The 23174-nt window shown below is 45.9% G+C and overlaps 2 protein-coding genes across 25 annotated transcripts in view; both read left to right on the forward strand.

The window, feature by feature from the left end:
- Positions 1 to 4594: 4594 nt before the first annotated feature.
- Positions 4595 to 5986, forward strand: LOC124291258 (proline-rich protein 2-like). The gene has a single exon (XM_046728198.1). It carries the CDS (start codon positions 4595 to 4597, stop codon positions 5984 to 5986), a length of 1392 nt encoding a protein of 463 aa, XP_046584154.1.
- Positions 5987 to 14156: 8170 nt separating this feature from the next.
- Positions 14157 to 23174, forward strand: part of LOC124291266 (tropomyosin) — a 32270-nt gene continuing 23252 nt past the window's right edge. For 2 of the 24 annotated variants that reach the window (XM_046728211.1, XM_046728218.1), the window contains exon 1: positions 16553 to 17247. In XM_046728211.1, coding sequence (XP_046584167.1) covers positions 16714 to 17247 — 534 coding nt within the window. In that variant the 5' untranslated portion in view covers positions 16553 to 16713. Of the gene's footprint in view, positions 14465 to 15285; positions 15412 to 16532; positions 17248 to 21771; positions 22227 to 23174 lie in introns of those variants that run through there. The other 22 variants (XM_046728231.1, XM_046728229.1, XM_046728230.1 and 19 more) reach the window with 22 other exon arrangements.

Raw genomic sequence — 23174 nt, forward strand, 5'->3', positions numbered from 1 at the left:
GGAATCAACCGGAGGCAAAGGGTGGAATGAACAAAATAACTGTATGGAAACAGTGGAATGGAAGAAGACTGAAGGTGGAACAGCCGGACCCGTGGAATGGAAAACTGGGGCAGAACAGTGGAATGAACCAGCCCAGTGGAACAGTCAGGGAATCAGGGGTGGAATGGAACCAGGACCCAGGGTGGAACAGCCCTGGTCCCCAGGAAGCAGACCTGGAATCCAGGGTGGAACCCGGTGGAATGGAAGGGCAGAATCTGCGTGGAATCCCCAGGAGGCAATAACCCAGGAAGCCAGGAAGCCGCAACCCAGGTGGAATCCCAGGAAGATGTGGTGGAATGGAAATGGAATGGAACTGGAATCCCAAACCGCAACCCAGTGGAATGGAATCAGGAAAAATGGTGGAAATGAACAGCCCCAGGAGGAGATGGAATGGATGAAATGAAATCAGGGTGAATGAACTGGGGTGGAATAGCCGAAGACTGGTAATGGTGGAATGAATAGAATCAGGTGGATCAGGTGGACAGGGGGAACAGTGGAATGCCCAGTGTGGAGCCAGGTAACCATGGGTGGAAATAGCCCAGGAACTGGGGAAGTGAACATCGTGGGTGGAAATGGAAGGAGGTGGAAGAACTGTGGTTGGAATGAAGGAACAGGGGCCGAGGACAGAACGATCCAGGGTGGAACGAAATCGGTCCAAACCCAGAACCCAGGTGGAACAGTCAGGTAACCAGGTGGAACCCAGGTGGAACAGTCAACGTGCGGGACCGGAACGAGCCATGGAACGAACCAGGAACGTGGAATAGCCGAATAACCAGGTGGACCGCCGGCAACGTGGAAACCCAGTGGAAAGCCGGAATAACCCGGAGGAAATGGAATCCAGTCCCGGAATCGAACCCGGTGGAACTGGAAGGAACAGCTGGAACCGACCCGAACCCAGGAAGAACCCAGGAACAACGGACCGGACGTAACGGAAAGACCGGAACCCTGGCCGAAGAACGTGAAAATCCAGGACCGGAACCCAGGAAACGGCCAGAACCCGCAACCCAGGGAACAGCCAAATCAACCCGAACATATCCCCCAGGGTGGAAACGGACCCCGTGGACAACCCGGGTGGAACCCAGGTAACCGTGGAACAGCCGACCCAGTAACCCATGGAACAGTCAACCCCAGCCGCAACCCAGGGTGGAACAGTCAACGGAAAAATGGAACAAAGAACATGGACGAACCCAGGGAACCGGGAAGAACCCAGGTGGAATGCACCCAGGGCCGCAACCTGTAGTGGAACAAGACCGGCTGGAATGGAATCAGGAATCAGGAATGAAGGAATCAGCCCAGGTGAAAGCCTGTGGTGGAATGGAATCACAAATCCCAGGTGAAGCCCCGGGTAGCAACCCGGTGGTGGAAGCCCATGGAATGGAATTGTGGAATGAAGGAATTGGAAATGGTGGAATGGAAGAATCAGGGTGAAGTGGAATGGAAGTCAGCGGAAGGAAATGGTGGAATGAAGGACCATAACCCCGTGGAACAGCCCAGGAACTGTGGGAATAACCCGGAACAAATAACCGGTGGAACAGCAACCAGTGGAAACGAACGGACCCAGCCCGGTGGAAGGACCGACCCGGGTGAACCCGGAAGAACAGAATACAGCCAGAACCCGGTGGAACAGTGGAACGAAATAACCCAGGAACGTGGAACTTTAGGTGGAATAACCAGGGAACGAAGAACCGGTGACCCAATAACCTGTGGTGGAAACAGCAACCTGGGGCAACGTAGGGCAACGAACCCGTGGAACAGAATCAGTGAACCCAGTGGAACGGACCCAGAACGTAACCCGTGGAAATAGAATGGAACCGAACTGTGGTAGCCCGGAATAAGGAACGAGCCGGAAATGATCGAGGGGAACAGTAGGTGGAAACCTGGAGAACGGTGGAGGCAGCCCAGGGTGGAATAACCTGTAACCGGTGGAAACATCCAGGTAACCCAGGAACAGCAACCCGCGTAGCCCAGGGTGGAACGCCGTAACCCCAGTGGAACCGAACGGCCAGACGCCAGGAACAACGAACCCCAGGTGGGAACGGCACAGGAAACGATCCCAGCAACCAGTGGAAGGGACAAACAACTCAGCCGCATAACCGTGGAACAGTCCAGACCGAAACGCCGAACCCAGGACATACCCAGTCCGCAACCCAGGAACACAACCCGGTGCCGAAAGGAACAACCCAGGAATCCCAGGACCCAGGGAACAACCAGTGGCCGCAACCCAGGGTGGAACAACCAGGCCGCAGGTGGAAACAGCCAGGAAACACGTGGAACCCAGGGTGGCCAGAACGGAAGGAATCAGTCAGCCCGGTATGAACGAACAGGCAACAGCCCAGGAACGACAACCCAGTGGAACATGGAACGACCGGGTGGAACGAATCCAACCAGAGGCAGCCGAACGGAACCCAGGAACAGCCCGAGGAACGGCAGCCCAGTGGAAACAAATAGGCGGCAGACCCAGGTGGAACCGGAACCCAGGTAACCGGGTGGAGTCAGCCCAGGTGAGGCAACGCCAGGAAGGCAGCCCAGGTGGAACAACTGAACTGTGGAGCTGCCAGTGGAACAGCCAGGACCGGAAGGACCGTGGAACAGCCCAGGACGAGCCCAGGCAGGGTGGAACAGCCATGGAGGCAGCCCAGTGGAACACCCCAGGAATTGTGGAAGCAGCCGTGGAACAAAACGGAGGCAGCCCCAGGAACAGGAAGCACAATCCCGTGTGGAACAGCCCCAGGAAATGAAATGGAATAGGAATGGACAGCCCAGTGGAACAGGAAACCAACCCAGGCAACGGAAGCCCAGGGTGGAACGAAGAAGGAACCCAGGGTGGAACAACAGCAACGTCCGGAGGTGGCCCAGTGGAATGAAATAACTGAACCAGGAGGTGGAACAGCCCAGGTAACTCCAGAGGCAGACCAGGTGTGGAACGAGCCAATCCAACTGTAAAGCCGGAGGAACAGTGGAACGAAACCAGAGGTGGAACAGGAAGAAAATCTGGAATGGAACAACTGAGAAGGCAGATGTAGTGGAAATCAGGCCGTGGAAGGTAGCCCCAGTGGAAAGCCGGAATCTGGGAGGTGGAAGGAAGTGGAATGGAGGCAACCCAGTGGAACATGGAATCAGCCAGAAATGAAAGAATGGAATGGAAGCCCTGGAACATGGAATGGAAATCCCAGTGGAATGGAATGGAATCTGTGGAATCAGCCCAGTGGAATGGAATCAGGAGGTGGAATGGAATAACTTAGTGGAAATGTCAGGCAGTGGAAATAGAACAGAAATGGAAATGAAACAACATGAGGGTAGCCTAGTGGAACAGAATTTACAGGGAAATGTGGAATGGTGGAATGGAATAGGAATCCAGGTAGTGGAATGGAAAGAATAGTGGAATGGAACTGTGGAATGCCCAGTGGAATGGAACCCAGGAACTCAGGCCCAGTGGAATGGAATGGAAGGAAGGAACAACGAAGGACCGTGGAACCAAACGGAAGAACGGGGACAGGAAGGAACCGAAAGAAGACCGGTGGATCGGAAAACGAGGCGGAATGAACCCAGGAACGAAAGCCGGGAACAACGAACCCAAAATGGAAACAACCCAGCAACCCAGCCCGAAGAACCCCAGGACCGGGAACCAGGCAACTGTGGACGCAACCCGGAACACCAGACCCAGGGTGGAACAGTCAACCCCAGGAAGACAGAATCAACCCAGTGGAAAGGCAACCCAGGCCGCAACCCGGACGAACAGCCAGGAAGAACCGGACCAACCCAGTGGAAGAATGCACCAGGAGGACCCAGGGAATAACGGCCACCAGCCATCCCAGGACAGGAACAACCCAGTGGTGAACATGGAAGGAGCAAAAAATAGCCAGGACCGGGTGGAACGGGCCGCAACCAGGTGGAATGAATAACGTGGAAATGGAACGAAATCAGGAAGACCAGTGGAAGGCAGGACCAGTGGAAACAGAATGTAGGGGTGGAAACAACCAGCCCAGGAGGAAGCCATGGGGTGGACCCTGTGGAATGGAATGGAATGTGGAACGAATGGTGGAATGGAATGGAAACTGTGGAAAGAATCTGTGGAATGAACCGGATCGGAATGGAAGGAATCGGGGGAATAAATTGGAAATGAAATGGAATGGTGGAAATAGGAATGGAATGGAAGGGTGGAGGAATGGGAACATGGAATAAAATACGAATCACGGTGGAATGGACCCAATGGAATGGAATGGAAGGATCCCAGGAATGGAACCCAGACTGTGGAACGAATAGCCCCAGGAACAAACAGCCGAACAAACAACCAGGAAACAACCCAGGGTGGAACGAAACCCGAACCGGTGAACAACCGGAACTGAACCAGGAACGACCGGGTGGAAACAGAACGAGGAATAACCGGAAACCGGAACGCCGGAACGCCGGAAATCAAACAGTCAACCGACCCAGGGTGGACCCCAGCCGAACTGGTGGAATAACGACCGGACCCCACCAGGAACGGTGGAATGGACCAACCGAAATGGAATGGAATGGAACGTAACCCAGGAGCAAACGAAATAATCCGGAAACCATGGAACAGTCAGGCAACGGAAGGAACCCCAGCAGTGGAACAGCCAGACCGGACGGAGGCAACCCAGGTGGAAGGGTCGGAACGCCAGCCAGGACCGGAACCGGAGCCCAGGAAATAACCGCGGACCAGGTGGAACAACCAGGTAACCGGAGGCAGTCCGGCCAGTGGAACAGGTGGAGCCCGGTAGGGTGGAAACACCAAAATCCAGGAAACAACCCACCGTGGAACGCCGGACCAGGACCAACCCAGCGGAAGAACCCACGAAGCGGTGAAACCGGAACCCAGGTGGAACAGCCGAACACCAGCAGGCCCAGGAATGGAACCCAGGCAGAACCCAGGGTGGAAACAGCCGTAACCAGGCCGCAACCCAGGTGGAACGGACAACCGTGGAGGCAGAATAGGGTGGAAGAACCCAGTGGAACAGCCCAGGCAACCCAGATAACCCAGGCAACGCACAGGAATGGAACAGCCCAGGACCCATGGAACAGTCCCCAGGACACCGGAAGCCCAGGGTGGAAAACGAATAACCGCAACCCAGGTGGAACAGCCAGGAAGACCCAGTGGAACGAACAGGTAACCAGGCCGAACCAGGTGGAACAGGTGGAACAACGGACCCAGCCGCAGCCCAGTGGAACGGAACGAGACCCAAGGACAGCCCAGAACAACCCAGGAGGCCCAGGGAACAGCCAACCAGTGGAACCCAGGGTGGAACGAATCAGGCAGCCCAGGAACGGAACCAACCATGGAGGCAGCCCTGTGGTGGAACAGTCAACCCAGCAACCTGTGGAACAGGACCGAACATGGAGGCAGCCCAGGGTGGAATCGGAATCCCAGGTGGAGCCCAGGAAACGAACAACTGTAGCCCCAGGAAAGGACCCAGCCAACCCAGGAACACCGGACCCCAGGCCCAGTGGAATAACCCCAATCAGCCCAGGTGGAACGGCCAAGAATCAGGAGGCAGCCCAGTGGAAGTGGAACTGGGTCCCCAGTGGAACCAGGCCAACCCAGGAACGGAACAGGACCCCAGGAACAGCCACCATCAGCCCAGGGAACGGGACAACAGGAATGACCAGGAATCCAGTGGAAACCCCATGGAATCCCGTGGAACAGACCCCAGGGGTGGAACATCAATCCAGGCCCAGGTGGAAACCCAGGGTCCCAGGCAGATCCCAGTGGAACACACCCAGGAGGCAACCCAGCAGTGGAACAACAGAACTGTGGAGGCAGCCCAGTGGAAACAGGCCAGTGGAATCAGTGGCAGCCCAGGACCCCAACATCCCAGGAATGGACAAGAACAGTGGAAACAGAACAGGAAGGTGGAACCCAATGGCCCAGGAACCCACTGAATGGCCAACCCAGGAAATGGAACAGGCCGACCCCAGGATGGAATGAATGAATAGAATCCTTGAATCATTTGAAGAAATGGAATGGAATGGTGGAATGGGACCCAGGGAGGACCCAGTGGAATGAACAACTGGAAGTGCACCCAGTGGACAATGGAATGGTGGAATGAATGGCTCAGGAGGGGGCGTGGAAGGAATCTGAAGGAATGGAATGGTAGGGTGGAACAATCAGGTAACTGTGAGGCAGACTGTAGTGTGGAACGGTTAGGTAAGTGTGAGGAGCCTGTAGGGTGGAACAATCAGGTAACTAGTAGGTAGCCTGTAGTGTGGAACAGTCAGGTAACTGTAAGGCAGCCTGTAGGGTGGAACAATCATGTAACTGTGAGTCAGCCTGTAGGGTGGAACAGTCAGAACACTGTGAGGCAGACTGTAGGGTGGAACAATCATGTAACTGTGAGGCAGACTGTAGGGTGGAACAGTCAGGTAACTGTGAGGCCGACCTGTAGGGTGGAACAATCAGGTAACTGTGAGGCAGACTGTAGGGTGGAACAATCAGGTAACTGTGAGGCAGACCTGTAGGGTGGAACAGTCAGGTAACTGTGAGGCAGCCTGTAGGGTGGAACAATCAGGTAACTGTAAGGCAGCCTGTAGGGTGGAACAGTCAGGTAACTGTGAGGCAGCCTGTAGTGTGGAACAGTCAGAACAGGTAACTGTGAGGCAGACTGCCTGTCAGGTAACTGTGAGGCAGCCTGTAGGGTGGAACAGTCAGGTAACTGTAAGGCAGCCTGTAGTGTGGAACAGTCAGGTAACTGTGAGGTAGCCTGTAGGGTGGAACAGCCAGGTAACTGTAAGGTAGCCTGTAGTGTGGAACAGTCAGGTAACTGTAAGGTAGCCTGTAGTGTGGAACAGTCAGGTAACTGTAAGGTAGCCTGTAGTGTGGAACAGTCAGGTAACTGTGGGACAGAAGGTAGCCTGTAGTGGAACTCAGGTACTGTAAAGGTAGCCTGTAGTGTGGAACAGTCAGGTAACTGTAAGGTAGCCTGTAGTGTGGAACAGTCAGGTAACTGTAAGGTAGCCTGTAGGGTGGAACAGTCAGGTAACTGTGGGACAGCAACCTGTAGGGTGGAACAGTCAGGTAACTGTGGGACAGCAACCTGTAGGGTGGAACAGTCAGGTATCTTGTGAGTCCGCAAGCTGTAGGGTGGAACAGTCGGGTCCTTGTGAGGCAGCAACCTGTAGGGTGGAACAGTCGGGTATCTTGTGAGTCAGCAAGCTGTAGGTGGAACAGTCAGGTACCTGTGGGGCCGCAACCTGTAGGGTGGAACAGTCGGGTCCTTGTGAGGCAGCAACCTGTAGGGTGGAACAATCATGTACCTGTGGGGCCGCAACCTGTAGGGTGGAACAGTCGGGTACCTGTGGGGCAGCAACCTGTAGGGTGGAACAGTCGGGTCCTTGTGAGGCAGCAACCTGTAGGGTGGAACAGTCAGGTACCTGTGGGGCAGCAACCTGTAGGGTGGAACAGTCAGGTACCTGTGGGGCAGCAACCTGTAGGGTGGAACAGTCCTTGTGAGGCAGCCTGTGGGGCAGCAACCTGTAGGCAGTGGAACAGTCGGGTCCTTGTGAGGCAGCAACCTGTAGGGTGGAACAGTCGGTCCTTGTGAGGCAGCAACCTGTAGGGTGGAACAGTCAGGTACCTGTAAGGCAGCAACCTGTAGGGTGGAACAGTCAGGGTCCTTGTGAGGCAGCAACCTGTAGGGTGGAACAGTCAGGTAACTGTGAGGCAGCAACCTGTAGGGTGGAACAGTCAGGTCCTTGTGAGGCAGCAACCTGTAGGGTGGAACAGTCAGGTCATTGTGAGGCAGCAACCTGTAGGGTGGAACAGTCAGGTCCTTGTGAGGCAGCAACCTGTAGGGTGGAACAGTCAGGTAACTGTGGGGCAGCAACCTGTAGGGTGGAACAGTCAGGTACCTGTGGGGCCGCAACCTGTAGGGTGGAACAGTAGGGTCCTTGTGAGGCAGCAACCTGTAGGGTGGAACAGTCAGGTACCTGTGGGGCCGCAACCTGTAGGGTGGAACAGTCGGGTCCTTGTGAGGCAGCAACCTGTAGGGTGGAACAGTCAGGTACCTGTGGGGCCGCAACCTGTAGGGTGGAACAGTCAGGTCCTTGTGAGGCAGCAACCTGTAGGGTGGAACAGTCGGGTCCTTGTGAGGCAGCAACCTGTAGGGTGGAACAGTCAGGTACCTGTGGGGCCGCAACCTGTAGAGTGGAACAGTCAGGTCCTTGTGAGGCAGCAACCTGTAGGGTGGAACAGTCAGGTACCTGTGGGGGCTGCAACCTGTAGGGTGGAACAGTCAGGTCCTTGTGAGGCAGCAACCTGTAGGGTGGAACAGTCGGGTCCTTGTGAGGCAGCAACCTGTAGATGACCAAGCACACTGCCCCCTCACTACAACACCCCAGCTGTGTATAACATCATAACCACCCGACCCTGCCCCTCACTACGACATCCTAACACCAACACCACCGACACTGCCCGCTCACTACGACATCCCAACACCAACACCACACGCAGCATGGATCTTTCCCCCCGAATGCCGAGTCGTAACGTCGCAGCAGGACAATGCCCGCCCACATGTTTTGTAACAGGCTTTTTGAGACAGCATTACATTGCTGAACTGCACTGGCAGGCTGTTTGCCCAGACGTCTCCACTATAAAACATGCTTGGGAATAGGACCAAAGCCAGCCTGTAATGCTAACCAATATCTGGTGACATTTGGAATAACATCTCCTCCTCTATGTTCGATCATGTCGACAGAAATGACGACATTGACCGTCTTGAGGACGTCCTCAAAGAGGGGCGGTGTTACAGCCGAATTAAGACGTGTAATTATGCGAATTTGTTATGATAAAGACACTGATCTGGACAAATGGCCCAATACTAAGTTGTTATATTCAGTAACATTATACATTGTGACCACTTTATATGAAGCACAGTTAAATAAGTAACTATAACTGTTGCCCACTGTACACAATAGCAGGTTCCAGCACATCCTCTTTACCCGATGAAAGATGTTTGTAGATGCTTTGAGATCCCGGTGAGGAAAATATTCCCGCTCTCAAGCACCTTGTAACTTATACCACACAACACAACAAAAATATACAATTCTGATTTATACTACAAAAGGGGGAAATTAACAAACTTATACGCATTATGTCCAAAGTACGTGAAGATGTCCAATTACTATTTTAACTCTGACACATCAAACACGTCTTCGGCATATAGTGGTACGGCACTGTCGACAAGTGTTTAGATCACTAGTTCGATCACAAGTTAGATTTACCACAGGGATATCATCGATGTATGATTGCAATGTCGGAATCTGGTATGACATTATTATAGTCATGGCCATATTTCTTTTGTTTATCCGTATGATCCACTAAATATACGTGGATGTTGTATTCAGGGCATATTACAAGGCGTCCTCGTCGCAGTGTGACTGAAGGACTGGGCGAATGGGAAGTTACACACTAAGTTCCGACTATATATGAGCACGATAACCCCGATCTGTGAGGGTATGTCGGTGGCACAACCCTCGTGTGACTGAAGGACTGGGCGAATGGGAGTTACACACTAAGTTCCGACTATATATGAGCACGATAACCCCGATCTGTGAGGGTATGTCGGTGGCACACTAACCCTCGTGTGACTGAAGGACTGGGCGAATGGGAGTTACACACTAAGTTCCGACTATATATGAGCACGATAACCCCGATCTGTGAGGGTATGTCGGTGGCACAACCCTCGTGTGACTGAAGGACTGGGCGAATGGGAGTTACACACTAAGTTCCGACTATATATGAGCACGATAACCCCGATCTGTGAGGGTATGTCGGTGGCACAACCCTCGTGTGACTGAAGGACTGGGCGAATGGGAGTTACACACTAAGTTCCGACTATATATGAGCACGATAACCCCGATCTGTGAGGGTATGTCGGTGGCACAACCCTCGTGTGACTGAAGGACTGGGCGAATGAGAGTTACACACTAAGTTCCGACTATATATGAGCACGATAACCCCGATCTGTGAGGGTATGTCGGTGGCACAACCCTCGTGTGACTGAACTTACCCTGCCACCCACCTCTATAACCTAGAAAACACGAGTGCGAATGAGTGCGTCAGTGAAAGAGTATGGTTTTAAGCTATTTATAGCAATATTCATCCTGAAACCATCAAAAATGGGCTCCACACATTGTACCCATGTTAGGAATGGAACCCGGGTTCTCGGCGTGACCTATCAAAAGACGGGTGTAGAAGTTGCACCTGCTTTCACATTAAGGTCTTCTTCTGTTCATATCATTTTTCACATTGAATGTCTCGAGTATTTGTTTGTTTGTTTGTTGGTTGTTTTGTTTTTTGGGGGGTTGTTTAGGCTGAACACGAAATGTCATTATTAATAGGAAGTTACAAAGATGGAGTTTGAGAAAATGTATATAGTTCATGCCGTTTCAATGATATATATAGCAGTGCAAAGTTCATTATGTACTATAGGTAGTTAGTCATTATGTCTGAGACATAAGTTCATTATGTACTATAGGTAGTTAGTCATTATGTCTGAGACTGATATCAAGTGTATATCACCAGTCAGATTTACGTCCTGGATATCATCGATGTCTGAGACAAATATTAAGTGTAGATCATTAGACAGCTATACCTCCCGGATATTATCGATGTCTTAGACAAATATTAAGTGTAGATCATTAGACAGCTGTACCTCCCGGATATCATGGATGTCTGAGACCAATATTAAGTGTAGATCATTAGACAGCTATACCTCCTGGATATCATCGATGTCTGAGACCAATATTAAGTGTAGATCATTAGACAGCTATACTTCTCGGATATCATCGATGTCTGAGACCAATATTAAGTGTAGATCATTAAACAGCTATACCTCCTGGATATCATCGATGTCTGAGACAAATATTAAGTGTAGATCAGTAGACAGCTATACCTCCCGGATATCATCGATGTCTGAGACCAATATTAAGTGTAGATCATTAGACAGCTATACCTCCTGGATATTATGGATGTCTGAGACCAATATTTAGTGTAGATCACCAGTCAGATGTACCTCCCGGATATCAACGATGCGCGAGACAAATATTAAGTGTAAATCATTAGACAGCTATTCCTCCTGGATATCACAGATGTCTGAGACAAATATTAAGTGTAGATCATTAGACAGCTATACCTCCTGCGTATTATCGATGTCTGAGACCAATATTAAGTGTAGATCACCAGTCAGCTATACCTCCTGGATATCATCGATGTCTGAGACCAATATTAAGTGTAGATCACCAGTCAGCTATACCTCCTGGATATCATGGATGTCTGAGACCAATATTAAGTGCAGATCACCAGTCAGCTATACCTCGGGTCCTTGTGACTATCATGTCTGAGACTGATATCTGGAGATATGAATCTACTTCACTATATATATCTTCGCTCTGTGAAGATCTTGTTTATGCATATCACAACTGTGAAGATTCCCGTTTATTATATGGAAGTCGCTGTTATTTGGTGTTGTTCCTAAGACAGCTATACTACGTTGTTTGTAAACGGTTGCTTACTGGTATTCAGTGCTTTTCTCAAGACAACACTACATGTATGATGCATGCAGACGGTGGTTGACTAGTATTCAGTGTTATTGACAGGTCAAGTATACCGATGTACAGTGTTATTGACAGGTCAAGTATACCGATGTACAGTATTTTTCCAATATATAACTGTATCTTTCTTATGCCAGCTTTACGAGATATATATGTAGCCTGTGGCTGACTGTCATTCAGTTGTATTCTTGAGACAACAATACCGGTATTCAGTGTTACGCACAAGCCAACTTTACTACTTGGGCCCCGTTTCACAAAGCGATCGTAGCGGTACGACTGTCGTAAGTCTATGTTAAAGTATGGGAGTTATGATCACCTTTATAGCGCTACGATCGCTTTGTGAAACGGGTCCCTGGAGTTCTGATGACATGCTGGATTGTGAAGGTGTCTCAACATTCCAGTTCTAATGACATGCTGAATTGTGATGTGTCTCAATATACCCGTTCTGATGACATTCTGGATTGTGATGTGTCTCAATATTCCAGTTCTGATGACATGCTGAATTGTGAGGTGTCTCAGTATACCAGTTCTAATGACATGCTGAATTGTGATGTGTACTAATATACCAGTTCTGATGACATGCTGAATTGTGATGTGTCTCAGTATACCAGTTCTAATGACATGCTGAATTGTGATGTGTCTCAATATACCAGTTCTGATGACATTCTGGATTGTGATGTGTCTCAATATACCAGTTCTGATGACATTCTGGATTGTGAGGTGTCTCAGTATACCCGTTCTAATGACATGCTGAATTGTGATGTGTCTCAATATACCAGTTCTGATGACATTCTGGATTGTGATGTGTCTCAATATTCCAGTTCTGATGACATGCTGAATTGTGAGGTGTCTCAGTATACCAGTTCTAATGACATGCTGAATTGTGATGTGTATTAATATACCAATTCTGATGACATGCTGAATTGTGATGTGTCTCAATATACCAGTTCTGATGACATGCTGGATTGTAATGTGTCTCAATATACCAGTTCTGATGACATTCTGGATTGTGAGGTGTCTCAATATACCAGTTCTAATGACATGCTGAATTGTGATGTGTCTCAATATACCAGTTCTGATGACATTCTGGATTGTGATGTGTCTCAATATTCCAGTTCTGATGACATGCTGAATTGTGAGGTGTCTCAGTATACCAGTTCTAATGACATGCTGAATTGTGATGTGTATTAATATACCAATTCTGATGACATGCTGAATTGTGATGTGTCTCAATATACCAGTTCTGATGACATGCTGGATTGTGATGTGTCTCAATATACCAGTTCTAATGACATGCTGAATTGTGATGTGTCTCAATATACCAGTTCTGATGACATGCTGGATTGTGATGTGTCTCAATATACCAGTTCTGATGACATGCTGGATTGTGATGTGTCTCAATATACCAGTTCTGATGACATGCTGGATTGTGATGTGTCTCAATATACCAGTTCTGATGACATGCTGAATTGTGATGTGTCTCAATATACCAGTTCTGAGGACATGGTTGTTTGTGAGATGTCAGAGTTTATCCGTTATATCTGACAGATTAAGACCCGGAGCCGGGCCAGTCTCATCCAGTCACACAGAAAATTCCACTTCCTGAAGAATTTATTTTGATCTGTTCACGTTTCAGTTCTCTGTAAACTTGTTATTTCGCTGTGGCATTTTCCATATTCTGTTGCCGAGGATAGTCATACTCCATAAATCAGACAGGGTATATACACACTTCGCACAAAAGACATTTTCACACCACGTTACGTCAGCTTCTGGTAAGTGTAAATCGTTAGATAACTCGTTGAGCATGTGTAAACCACGATAACAAACACACCGACACAAAGACAGCTTATGCAGGTGCAAGGCAAACAGCAAGGTACCAAATCCAGGTGATGTCAGTAACGCAGTATCCCGTATACAGTGTAGGTGACAGGTATCATGTTTCACCTTCCCCACCTCCTAACACAGCTGCTTCCCCGGCAGCATGGCGGAAGTGATGGTGGTGTCAGTGTCTCCCTGCCGTCACATGCAGAACCATACAGTCACACTGAAGCGTCATGTCGGCAGATAACACCGACCCTTCTATGTCAGCGCCATACTTCAGTCACCATGGCAACAACACCTTTGGTTGAGATTAAGCGCACATGCATACTCTTACCTACTGGTTTCAGTTTACGAAACATGGCGGATATCGGCCTCAGATGTTCCATGAAACGTTTTTGTATTAAAGTGTATGAACACATAACCCTAAAAATAACCCTAAAATGTTAGGAATATAGAATCAGGTTTTTCTCAGTCTTTTATCAGGAATTATTTGGCCAGTAAAGTTTCCAGAGTAAGCAGTACCAGTTAGGTGAAAGTTGCTAAGTTGCAGGAATGCCCCTCACCCCTGCAATACCATATGGAATCGCCTACACATCCACCATTCGAGGTCTTGCCAAACAAGGCAGTAACCCTATCGCCGTGGATGCCGCCAGGAGGGCCCTGCTTGTACTATAATTGCCCCTACAGCCTCTGATAGGCTATCTTGTGCATTCCTCCTGTTTTGGCCCACTGTCAAACCATTCGCCAGAAACCTCGCTACAGTTCTGAGATCTCTCTTTCGGAGTCTAAGTCCAAGCACAGACGCTCTCAGTTCAGTTGGTGAGGCACTCTCGTCTGCAGTTGCGATCATTCCCTTCTGCTTGGAATTCCCTTTCTTTTATACTTTTGTATTTGTTAGCGCTCCACAACACAAACTACAGCCATGGATGCCATCAAGAAGAAGATGTTGGCCATGAAGATGGAGAAGGAAAATGCTGTTGACAGGGCCGAACAGAACGAGCAGAAACTAAGGGATACCGAAGAGCAGAAGGCCAAGGTAAGACGCCTATCTGGCATGAACTGACCAGTCACATTCTCAACGGCATGGGGTGGACCCGTCTCGTGTAATCGTGCTCTCTCAAAGTTTCTGTACAATGTACATTTTTCGCCATCGAAAAATATGCACATTCGGCACGTTCGAACAAGTAACAATATGAGAGTTGCCCAAAATTTTAAAGTGTGTTTCTTCCTACCCTGAAATACAGTGCCAGAAAACCCTCATTCACACAACCTTTCCTTTTCCAAAGTTTACTGTATAATCTCAAACTTTTACTTTCTTTCCCTGAAGACATCCGCTTCATAGAGTCGGCCATCTTGAAACCTGATCCACCACCCGGGCATCCTTGTCTGTTTGCTATTTTCGCTGTACCAGCACTGATCCTGTTGTCGGCTAATGCTTTATTTGGCTGTTGCTCATGTCATAATAATCCTCACCCCTTCAAACAGCACGAATTAGACAAATTACAAAAGAAGTATATACTAGTTTAGGGTGCTTCTGTATGTTATGTTTGTAAATGTTTGTTCATCAAGAGCAATACAAAAATACGAAATCAATTTTGCATGGATTTTAGCAATCACGAACATATGAAAGTAACGAACTGACAGGATAGCATGTCTTTTTAAGGTTTACATCGACATATAATATATTCTCATCCATACTTAAAGTTCATGATCTTTACACTGTTTCATGATCGTCATACAGAATTGTGCTGTGATAATGAAAACTAATACGATTATGATCTTAAAGGTCTTCAATCATATACAAGGTTACAAAGCACATCTGGACGAAGTATACTCACGTATGACTTACCTTTGCAGATTGAAGAAGATCTGAACAACCTGCAAAAGAAATGCGCAAACTTGGAAAACGACTTCGACAATGTAAACGAGCAACTGCAGGAAGCCATGACCAAGTTGGAAACTTCCGAGAAGAGAGTTACAGAGGTAGGTGTCCGGGTGGTCATCACGTGACCTTGCACGGCGACATCAATGACACGCGTTGCTACAGAAAGGCAAAGTTGCTGCAGTTGCACGCTTTTAACACCGTATCAGTGGTTGCCCTATATATATTAATAAGTGATACTTGATTATACCGTAAACTGAATTAACAGCATACAAGTATGTAAATGGAATAAACACCAAGTAAGATAACCATACAAAACAATCACCTGTATGAAGGCCTGACGCTCATGTTCTGGCCCTGTTCATAGCGTTCTCTTGAGAAGCGGTCCCTTGTCTCTCTGAATAGTAACTGAACGTAGATCTGGTAAAGGCCATAGACTATATGTTGTGTATCGGAATGTTGTGCGTAACATTGTACCATTGTGATTAATAACGTTTTCTACACATGGCTACTTTCTTGGCTTCTGTCTTTCTTGTGTAATTGGTTCGCTGTCTGACATAATCGCCAGTGTATGCATTACGTGAAATGCGAATGGCTTACTAATTGTCCGCTCAGTATCAGGTTACACACATTAACCTTGTATTGAAATAAGATAATCTTAAGTCCTAATTTGGGTAGGCTTATCGCCAGTTAATTCGCCTCAGTGACCTTTGTCCCTTGCGATGTGTCTATGACCATGTGTCCAGGTTAGGGTGTTGAGAACCTGTTTGCAGTTGGCGTCTGATGGTCACACGACGTATGGCCCTGTTGTGAATCTGGTGTTTAACTCGAGCTATTACTGTCTTTTTCATCAAGTCAGTCAGTTTAGTAGTGTACCGTGGAACAACATCTCTTGTTTTCGTTGTGGGAAACTTGTCAAATATTTACCGCCGGCAGGAAAGGTCATACGGGATGGTCTGCCATTGAAAGAAGACTGTGTATTAATATTAATGTCAGCGTGGCCACGCCTCCTGCTCGTTGAAACAGTGATATCAATAGTTCGGGGATACACCCTCGTTCGAAGCAGCTCGTTATGATACGGGCCTGGTGATTCATTCCCGACCGTGACGTCATGAAGCCATAAATGGAATGCAACGCGAGGAATGTTTGTAAAGCCCAAGCGGCAAGATTGAAGTGGGAAATAGCGGCTGTGCAGGCAGCCGCGCTTCACCCCTCTGGACGGAATAGCTATTTTTAGCGTGTGGTTGCCATCTCTTGTGTTGTAGACGAACTTATACAAGTTGTGCCCTGTTCCTACTGTTTATGTAAACTCAACACGTGTCTACATCTGACTTTAGGATCCAAATGAAGAGACAGTTGAACGTCTCGAAACTTCAGAAAACTCCGCACAAAGTTCAGTCAGTATGGGAGAAAGTTTACTCTCAGTCGAACCGGAGTATAGTGGCTGTGTGGAGCTCTCGCAGGAGTCTCAGATTTCCACACAGGATCTCTCACAAGGATCTACAGATATTCCACTGACAACAGACGGTGCTAAGCCAAAAAAGAAGAAGTCTAGCAAGAAGGTTAAAAAGAAGAAGGATAAAGACAAAGACAAATCAACTAAGGACAAAAGTGAGAAAAGTTCCAAATCGAAGTCCGGACGTTCGTCAAGCAGACGACCTGAGCCGGAGGGAGGGAACGCGCCCGCCTCCTATGTGGATGACTATGAGAGGATTATTTATAGTAACGATGCTCTGTTCTCAGACGTGGAGATCACTGATGAGGACTATGCCAACTTCAATAAAGACTGTCGAAAGCTTCATAGAGCCAACAGGCAGGGAAGGGACGGTGCAATACTTATACCATGCACACAACTCGGGATCAATTCCAACACTATGATAAAGTTTGCAATAATTGGAACAGAATTGCAGAATGTGATACAAGTATCCCTTAAAAGGGTAGGCATTGCAGATATTTATGTGCACGTAACACGAGTCCATGAGATGCTTATAGGAGTTTATATCATTGTATTTATTTTCCTTGTAAACAAATCACATTATTTAGGTAAGTTGAAACTTTCACAACTCTCTGTCGAGAATTTATCAATTACAACGGTCGCCGAGTCCTTGGCCGCACCGGAAGTTATTACGTTGACCTTTCAAACTTTCAAAATGAGAGTAGGGTAAACTGTTTTCAACGTATCGTTATATGTGATAAGCATTACAGTTTGCTTGTAGAGAGTAGTTGTTTTGGTCGTCGGGAATTCCACTTTATTCGTGTCTCGTATTTACGTGGTGAATATTGATCAGGCTTGAGGTTTGTCTCAGGAAAGTGTAGGGATCTTTTGTCCCCTGTTCCTATTTGAACAATAGTTAAAGACAACAGATCAATGACACCTCAACAGCTTTGGCAACATTGTCCACAGTTGCCAGTTTGTGTTTTCGTTGGTATTGAACATGAAAATGCAAACACATATGCGGTTCTTAATAGCTATATTATCTCAGTAGTCACTATACGCTTTAGTTAGCTTGTACCTTTGCGAGCAAAAATATTCCACACCTCCTTACTTGACTCATCTTGTGGCCAGCACCTGTACAGTAGGTTCTTTTAGGTCATTTATTTGTGCGATCGAGGGTGACAAGCTTGAGTGTACTCATGTACTGGCATTCTTTCTGACATACTAGTATATCTTGAGGGTGTCGACGGGAGCGCCCGCAATCCGGTATGTCACTTTTATTCTTTAGAAAAAACAATTTTTTACCTGAAATATTTTACATTGTGAGGTACTTTTGATAGAACATACAATTACAACTCTTTTGACAATATGCAGGAATAGTAGTATCACCCCATTGTTTACGTATACTAGTATTATCTGTTTTGTGCATCTTATTTAGAACAGAGACGCTAATGTGCATATTGAATTCACCAGAAATTAAGCTTCGGTTTATCAAAGACAGTAGAAGCAGGAACTAAGTTTAAGTTATAATATACTCTAAATTAAACGGACAAGAAAAGAAACTATATACATTTGAGATCTGGATTTGTGACAAAAACATTACAAACGTGATCAAAACGTGACTAAATTCCTCATAACTCAGTATGACCTTAAGTAATGTTTTGTTTTTTTTGGGGGGTGGGGTGGGGGTTTGTTTTGTTTTTTGGGGGAAGGGGGATGGGTTGTTTTGTTTTCTTTGTTTTTAAGGATACAGGTATAAACTGACTTGCTTACCACATTTGCTCACGTGATCATATGTGACAACAAAACACAAACTGTAGCATTCGATTTGGGGACATGAAGCCTACTTGCACTCGGTGCAACCTTTGGTCATAAACTTGTTGCACTATACCAAAACAGGTTGCAACTGCTGCTCAATTGTGAATAATGCTTCTAGTTTGGCATGGATGGTTCGGAACGTCATTATAGCAACACATTTCTGTCTGGGTCTGATAAGAACGTTTTATATTACAGTTTACTTACTAAAATATCTTGACATGAACAGAAACTGATATTCAATCACTGTCTGTGTAGTCATCAGAGCCAATATTCTAAGCCTGTTCCTCGCCATTTCATTTTCCCGCGGATTCTGCTTTCTCGCTGAAGTCTGTGTTCTTTGAACAGCAAATTATTATCTTGCACTGAGTGTGCACGTTGGTATAAATATGAGGTTGTGTTTTGCAGTTTCAGGTGGCACCTGTGCAAGTTCTAAATGCTTAAATTGAGCGTTGTCATACTTGAAACTATACATCATAAATTACTTTACTTAATTGATTAGAAAAGTTGAGATGAGTTAGTAGAATAGTAAGAATCCATAGCTAGATACACTTCTAGTTGGTGCAATAATAGTTCTGGGTCCGTGTGACATAGCTTTTCGTCTGTGCCCATGTTATTGTCAAATAATTCGTATCACATGAGTGGTTTGATACAGGCGAGGTGGATTACTTGATGTAAAAGCAATTGCAGCACCCATGCGGCGATTTGACTGCATACCTTGGGGTTAGGTGGTCAAACCAGTTTCAGTTTAAAAAGTGACCCAACTGTCTACGATATCATTCTTTCCAATACATGTCTATAATGGTTGTATCAACTATTCACGAGGGTTTAGTAGAGAAGAACACGCACAACAAACCATGTTACTGGCCTTCCTTCAGGATTGCACTGAAAATATAAAGTTATTGGTACCACCTTTTTTTATCTTAGCTTCAACTTTACGTTGTGATGCGTGTAAACATCGAAACTATACGAAATAAGTATTGTTGTGATTTGAAATGTTTCAATGCAAACATATTTTCCGATAATATCTTAACCATAAATCATGGAAGGTGACGGAAGAATATTTGTGCCCGTGTGGCGAGACAGAGCTCTAGCCGTCAGGCTACCTCGGTTCCCCTTGTTGACAGCCCTACACGCTCAATCGTTACACGTACGCCAAGTAAACTAAGAGTTGGTGTTTCAGAATAAGCATCATATCCAATACTGTATTGCTCCCAAAAAGACAAGTCTTCCCAAAAGACAGACCACCCATAAGACAGACTCAATGAGTACACTAATTAGCTGAGCCATGCTGTCCACCCTTATTTAATTAAGGAGCTGATCCTTTTACTGAACAGAATAGAACCAAAATCTTATTCTAAACAATCACATTATAGTGACACAATAACATACAGCATATTGATACATATTAAAACATTGAACAATGTCCAGTTTTGATAAATTTGGCAACTTTAGAGTTAAGTGGTGAATAATCACATTTCATTAGATAAACAATTTTTTTTCAATAGTAGGATGTTTACAGAAATATTGGGGAAGAAATTTATTTCTGAGAGCATTTAGTGGTGGACAGTATAATAAACAGTGAAGTTCATCACAGACATCTAAATTCACACTATGTTTCCATTCTTTACAATACAGGTCAAACACATTCAAAGATTTTTGCAATCCATCACTTGTTTCAGCTAATATCACAGTATCGTCAGCATAAAGTAATATGAACAATTTCATAAAGATACCAAGCTGGTCCTCAGTAAGCTTAATTACATGTTCGAGGCCAGTTACATCATGTTCATAAAGATGAAAGGAGAAAATTATGATGTTCAAGTGACTTTCTAATAAGTGATATCTGTGCACTGACAAACATGTGATTTAAAATATGATGGTGCTTGGTCTAATATGTTTGATAGGTACATGTATACAAATTGTTGTTTTTGATAATATTCACAAGTAAATGTGATCTGGCAAATATATGTTGATGTACATATATGTTGATGCAATATGTTTTCATTTAAACATCATAATTCATTACATGAATTGATAAAACTATTGTTAATACCTAATGTTATGGTATTAACACACCGTACATGTTATTATTAGCAAGGGTACAGCTTATGCAACCAACCATAAAATGTGTTGTTTTAAGCGGTCTGTCTTTTGGGAGGTCTGTCTTATGGGAAGATGCCGCTGAAAATCGTAAAACGTGTTTGTTCTATATCCGATTTCCCTCTTAATTACAAGAAACATTTATGGATGACCTCTTCAATGCTGGTAACGAGCTAGTTCTTGTCGCATCACCGGGTGAATTATTAAAAACGACTTAAATTCACAGCCCTAAAAAGTCGTCATTTCCCTTTGAAGGGAAGGCACATCGCAGGTCGGGTTTTTGATTAAGGGAGATAACTCGAACACATGCCCGTATTTGATGTTTACAAATTCAACAACGGGGCCTGCATGTACTTATACGCTTCTCTACTGAAAACTAGCAGTCCTCAAATTATGAGTCTGTTACTAGCTTTCTCTAAGCTACATCACTCTCGGGATACAAGTCATTAGGCCATTAAAGTCTATAAAAGTACATTTTTACATTGTTTTGAAGTAATACTTCGCTACGGAATGCATTGACACATCCTCTCTTCAGAATGTAGATAAGACTTTCACTTCCTTTATTTAATTTGGCAACAATATATTTTTATGAAAGTGATGCGACAAGCTGAAACTGCAATGGACATAGACATAGCCCTATATACTCATTTAGTTCGGTAACGCCTTTCCTCGTGAATGTTCTGTTGGGTTTTATTGGAAATCTCGCTACGGCCAAAGATAGCAACATCTACATGATCATCGCAAGATAAGTTATTAATTCGACCTCCTACTTCATGAATGCATTATTTTCCAAACCGATATTGAATTGTTATTACAACAGCTCAGTACGTGTTATTATGAATGGACAATTGGATAAAGGTTGTAGTACTTACATTTATAGGTATATTATTGGTCGCTAAATTCACGCCATATCTCGATTAAATGTCAGCAATTTCCAACAAGTTATCATTCATTCCAAGATGTGTTGCTGACACTACTGTCTGTGACATTTACACGCACGTCTCTTCGTCGTAGGGCGGGATTCCCATTATGAACTTTGCTATTGCCTTAAATGGAAGTAAAGTTTGTAGAGGGAGTGACACATTTCAATGGAACAGCCAGGTGTCCCCTGTCACGTGACAGAATACACCTAACGCAGACCATATCGCTTTTCCGGAGCGATTGTGACACGATTGAAATTGGATGAAATATTTGTCGTAGTCATTCAGTTTGGACGTTTCAGCAAGTGGAAGACTATACGATCCACAGTTATACGAGACCGACATATTGACCCAACAGATCGGAACCACTTCACCAGAAGGGACTACATTTGTAGTGCAGGGTTATAGGCATAGTGGTGGTTCGGTCTGCCCGGCTAGGAGTTGATTGTCTATTCGGAAGCATAGAAGTTGAAGTTGGACATCAGGCAAAATGAGTCAAATCCAAATGCAGCAAAATTCGGGGGGTATTTTGGCAGCTCTAAAGAGCAAAATGAACACATTACGAGAAGAAAGTGACTGTTTGAAGGACGAACGGGATATGTTAAAACGTCAATTGGTCAAAAAGGAGGAAGACATTACCAAGGTAGGTGGAAAATTGTCTGCTATTCTAGCGATTCGAGGTGAAATGAAGCTGTTGTCTGCAATTTTCTGACGTTTGCAATCACGATGACTTACGTCCAGGTACTTAGAACAGCTGCGACTTCGCATAATGTCAAGATAAGCATGTAACCCGATCTCGATGTACGTCTCGGTAACCTCAAACCGATACATAGAAATTTAGGTAAGATGGCGGACCTGGGGATGTTTCCGGAAACAGCACATTTCTCGTGAAGTTTCTACAAGTTTAACTTCATGACTGTTTTGCATAACAAGGGCATACTGATCTGTATGTAAGTCTAGTCTGTCTAGCCAAACGTGAATGTATATATGTTCTGCATATAAATTCCAATGGGGCAACATGACCTTGTGCCGGCAAACCCCAAATTGGCCTCACGGACAGGATATACTGTACTTATGGGCTGTACAGAGTTGTATAGTTTCAGATTAATAGTGAATATTCCACATAGAGATCAGTGTCATTCACATTCTGCCATCTTTGGCTAGTTTTGAATCAGTTCTGTTATATAGGCAATATTATTCAGTTAAGTTCTTGTTTTCAGTGTCAATGTTATTCAGTTAAGTTCTTGTTTTCAGTGTCAATCGTGGAACTATTATAACTACTGTTCAAATGTGGTCTGAGAAGAAGGGAGGAAAGGAGAATTAGTAATTCGTCTGACTTTCAGGATGACGGTTTTTAAAGACATTAGGCCGTTGCAGTTGCACTTACTTTTTGGGGGTATTTGAGAGGCATGTGCTGTTCCAATCTATACTCTTAATGATGACTCAAAATATCGTGTAAAATAAAATAAAAGATTTCCGCCCGTAACCCCCATGTTCTTTTTATCGTTCTATACCTAAGATTTATAGTAAGAATAGATGGGTTTTTTTATAGAAAGCCTACCGTAACCCTAAACCTAACAATGCTAAATCT

The sequence above is a fragment of the Haliotis rubra genome, unplaced genomic scaffold (assembly GCF_003918875.1).
Source record: "Haliotis rubra isolate DU_JTF1 unplaced genomic scaffold, ASM391887v1 Scf489, whole genome shotgun sequence".
NCBI classification, from domain to species: Eukaryota; Metazoa; Mollusca; class Gastropoda; order Lepetellida; family Haliotidae; genus Haliotis; species Haliotis rubra.

Bases quoted from the DNA above. Each gene is read 5' to 3' on its own strand.
- LOC124291258 (XM_046728198.1), top strand. From the start codon at position 4,595: ATGGAACAGTCAGGCAACGGAAGGAACCCCAGCAGTGGAACAGCCAGA.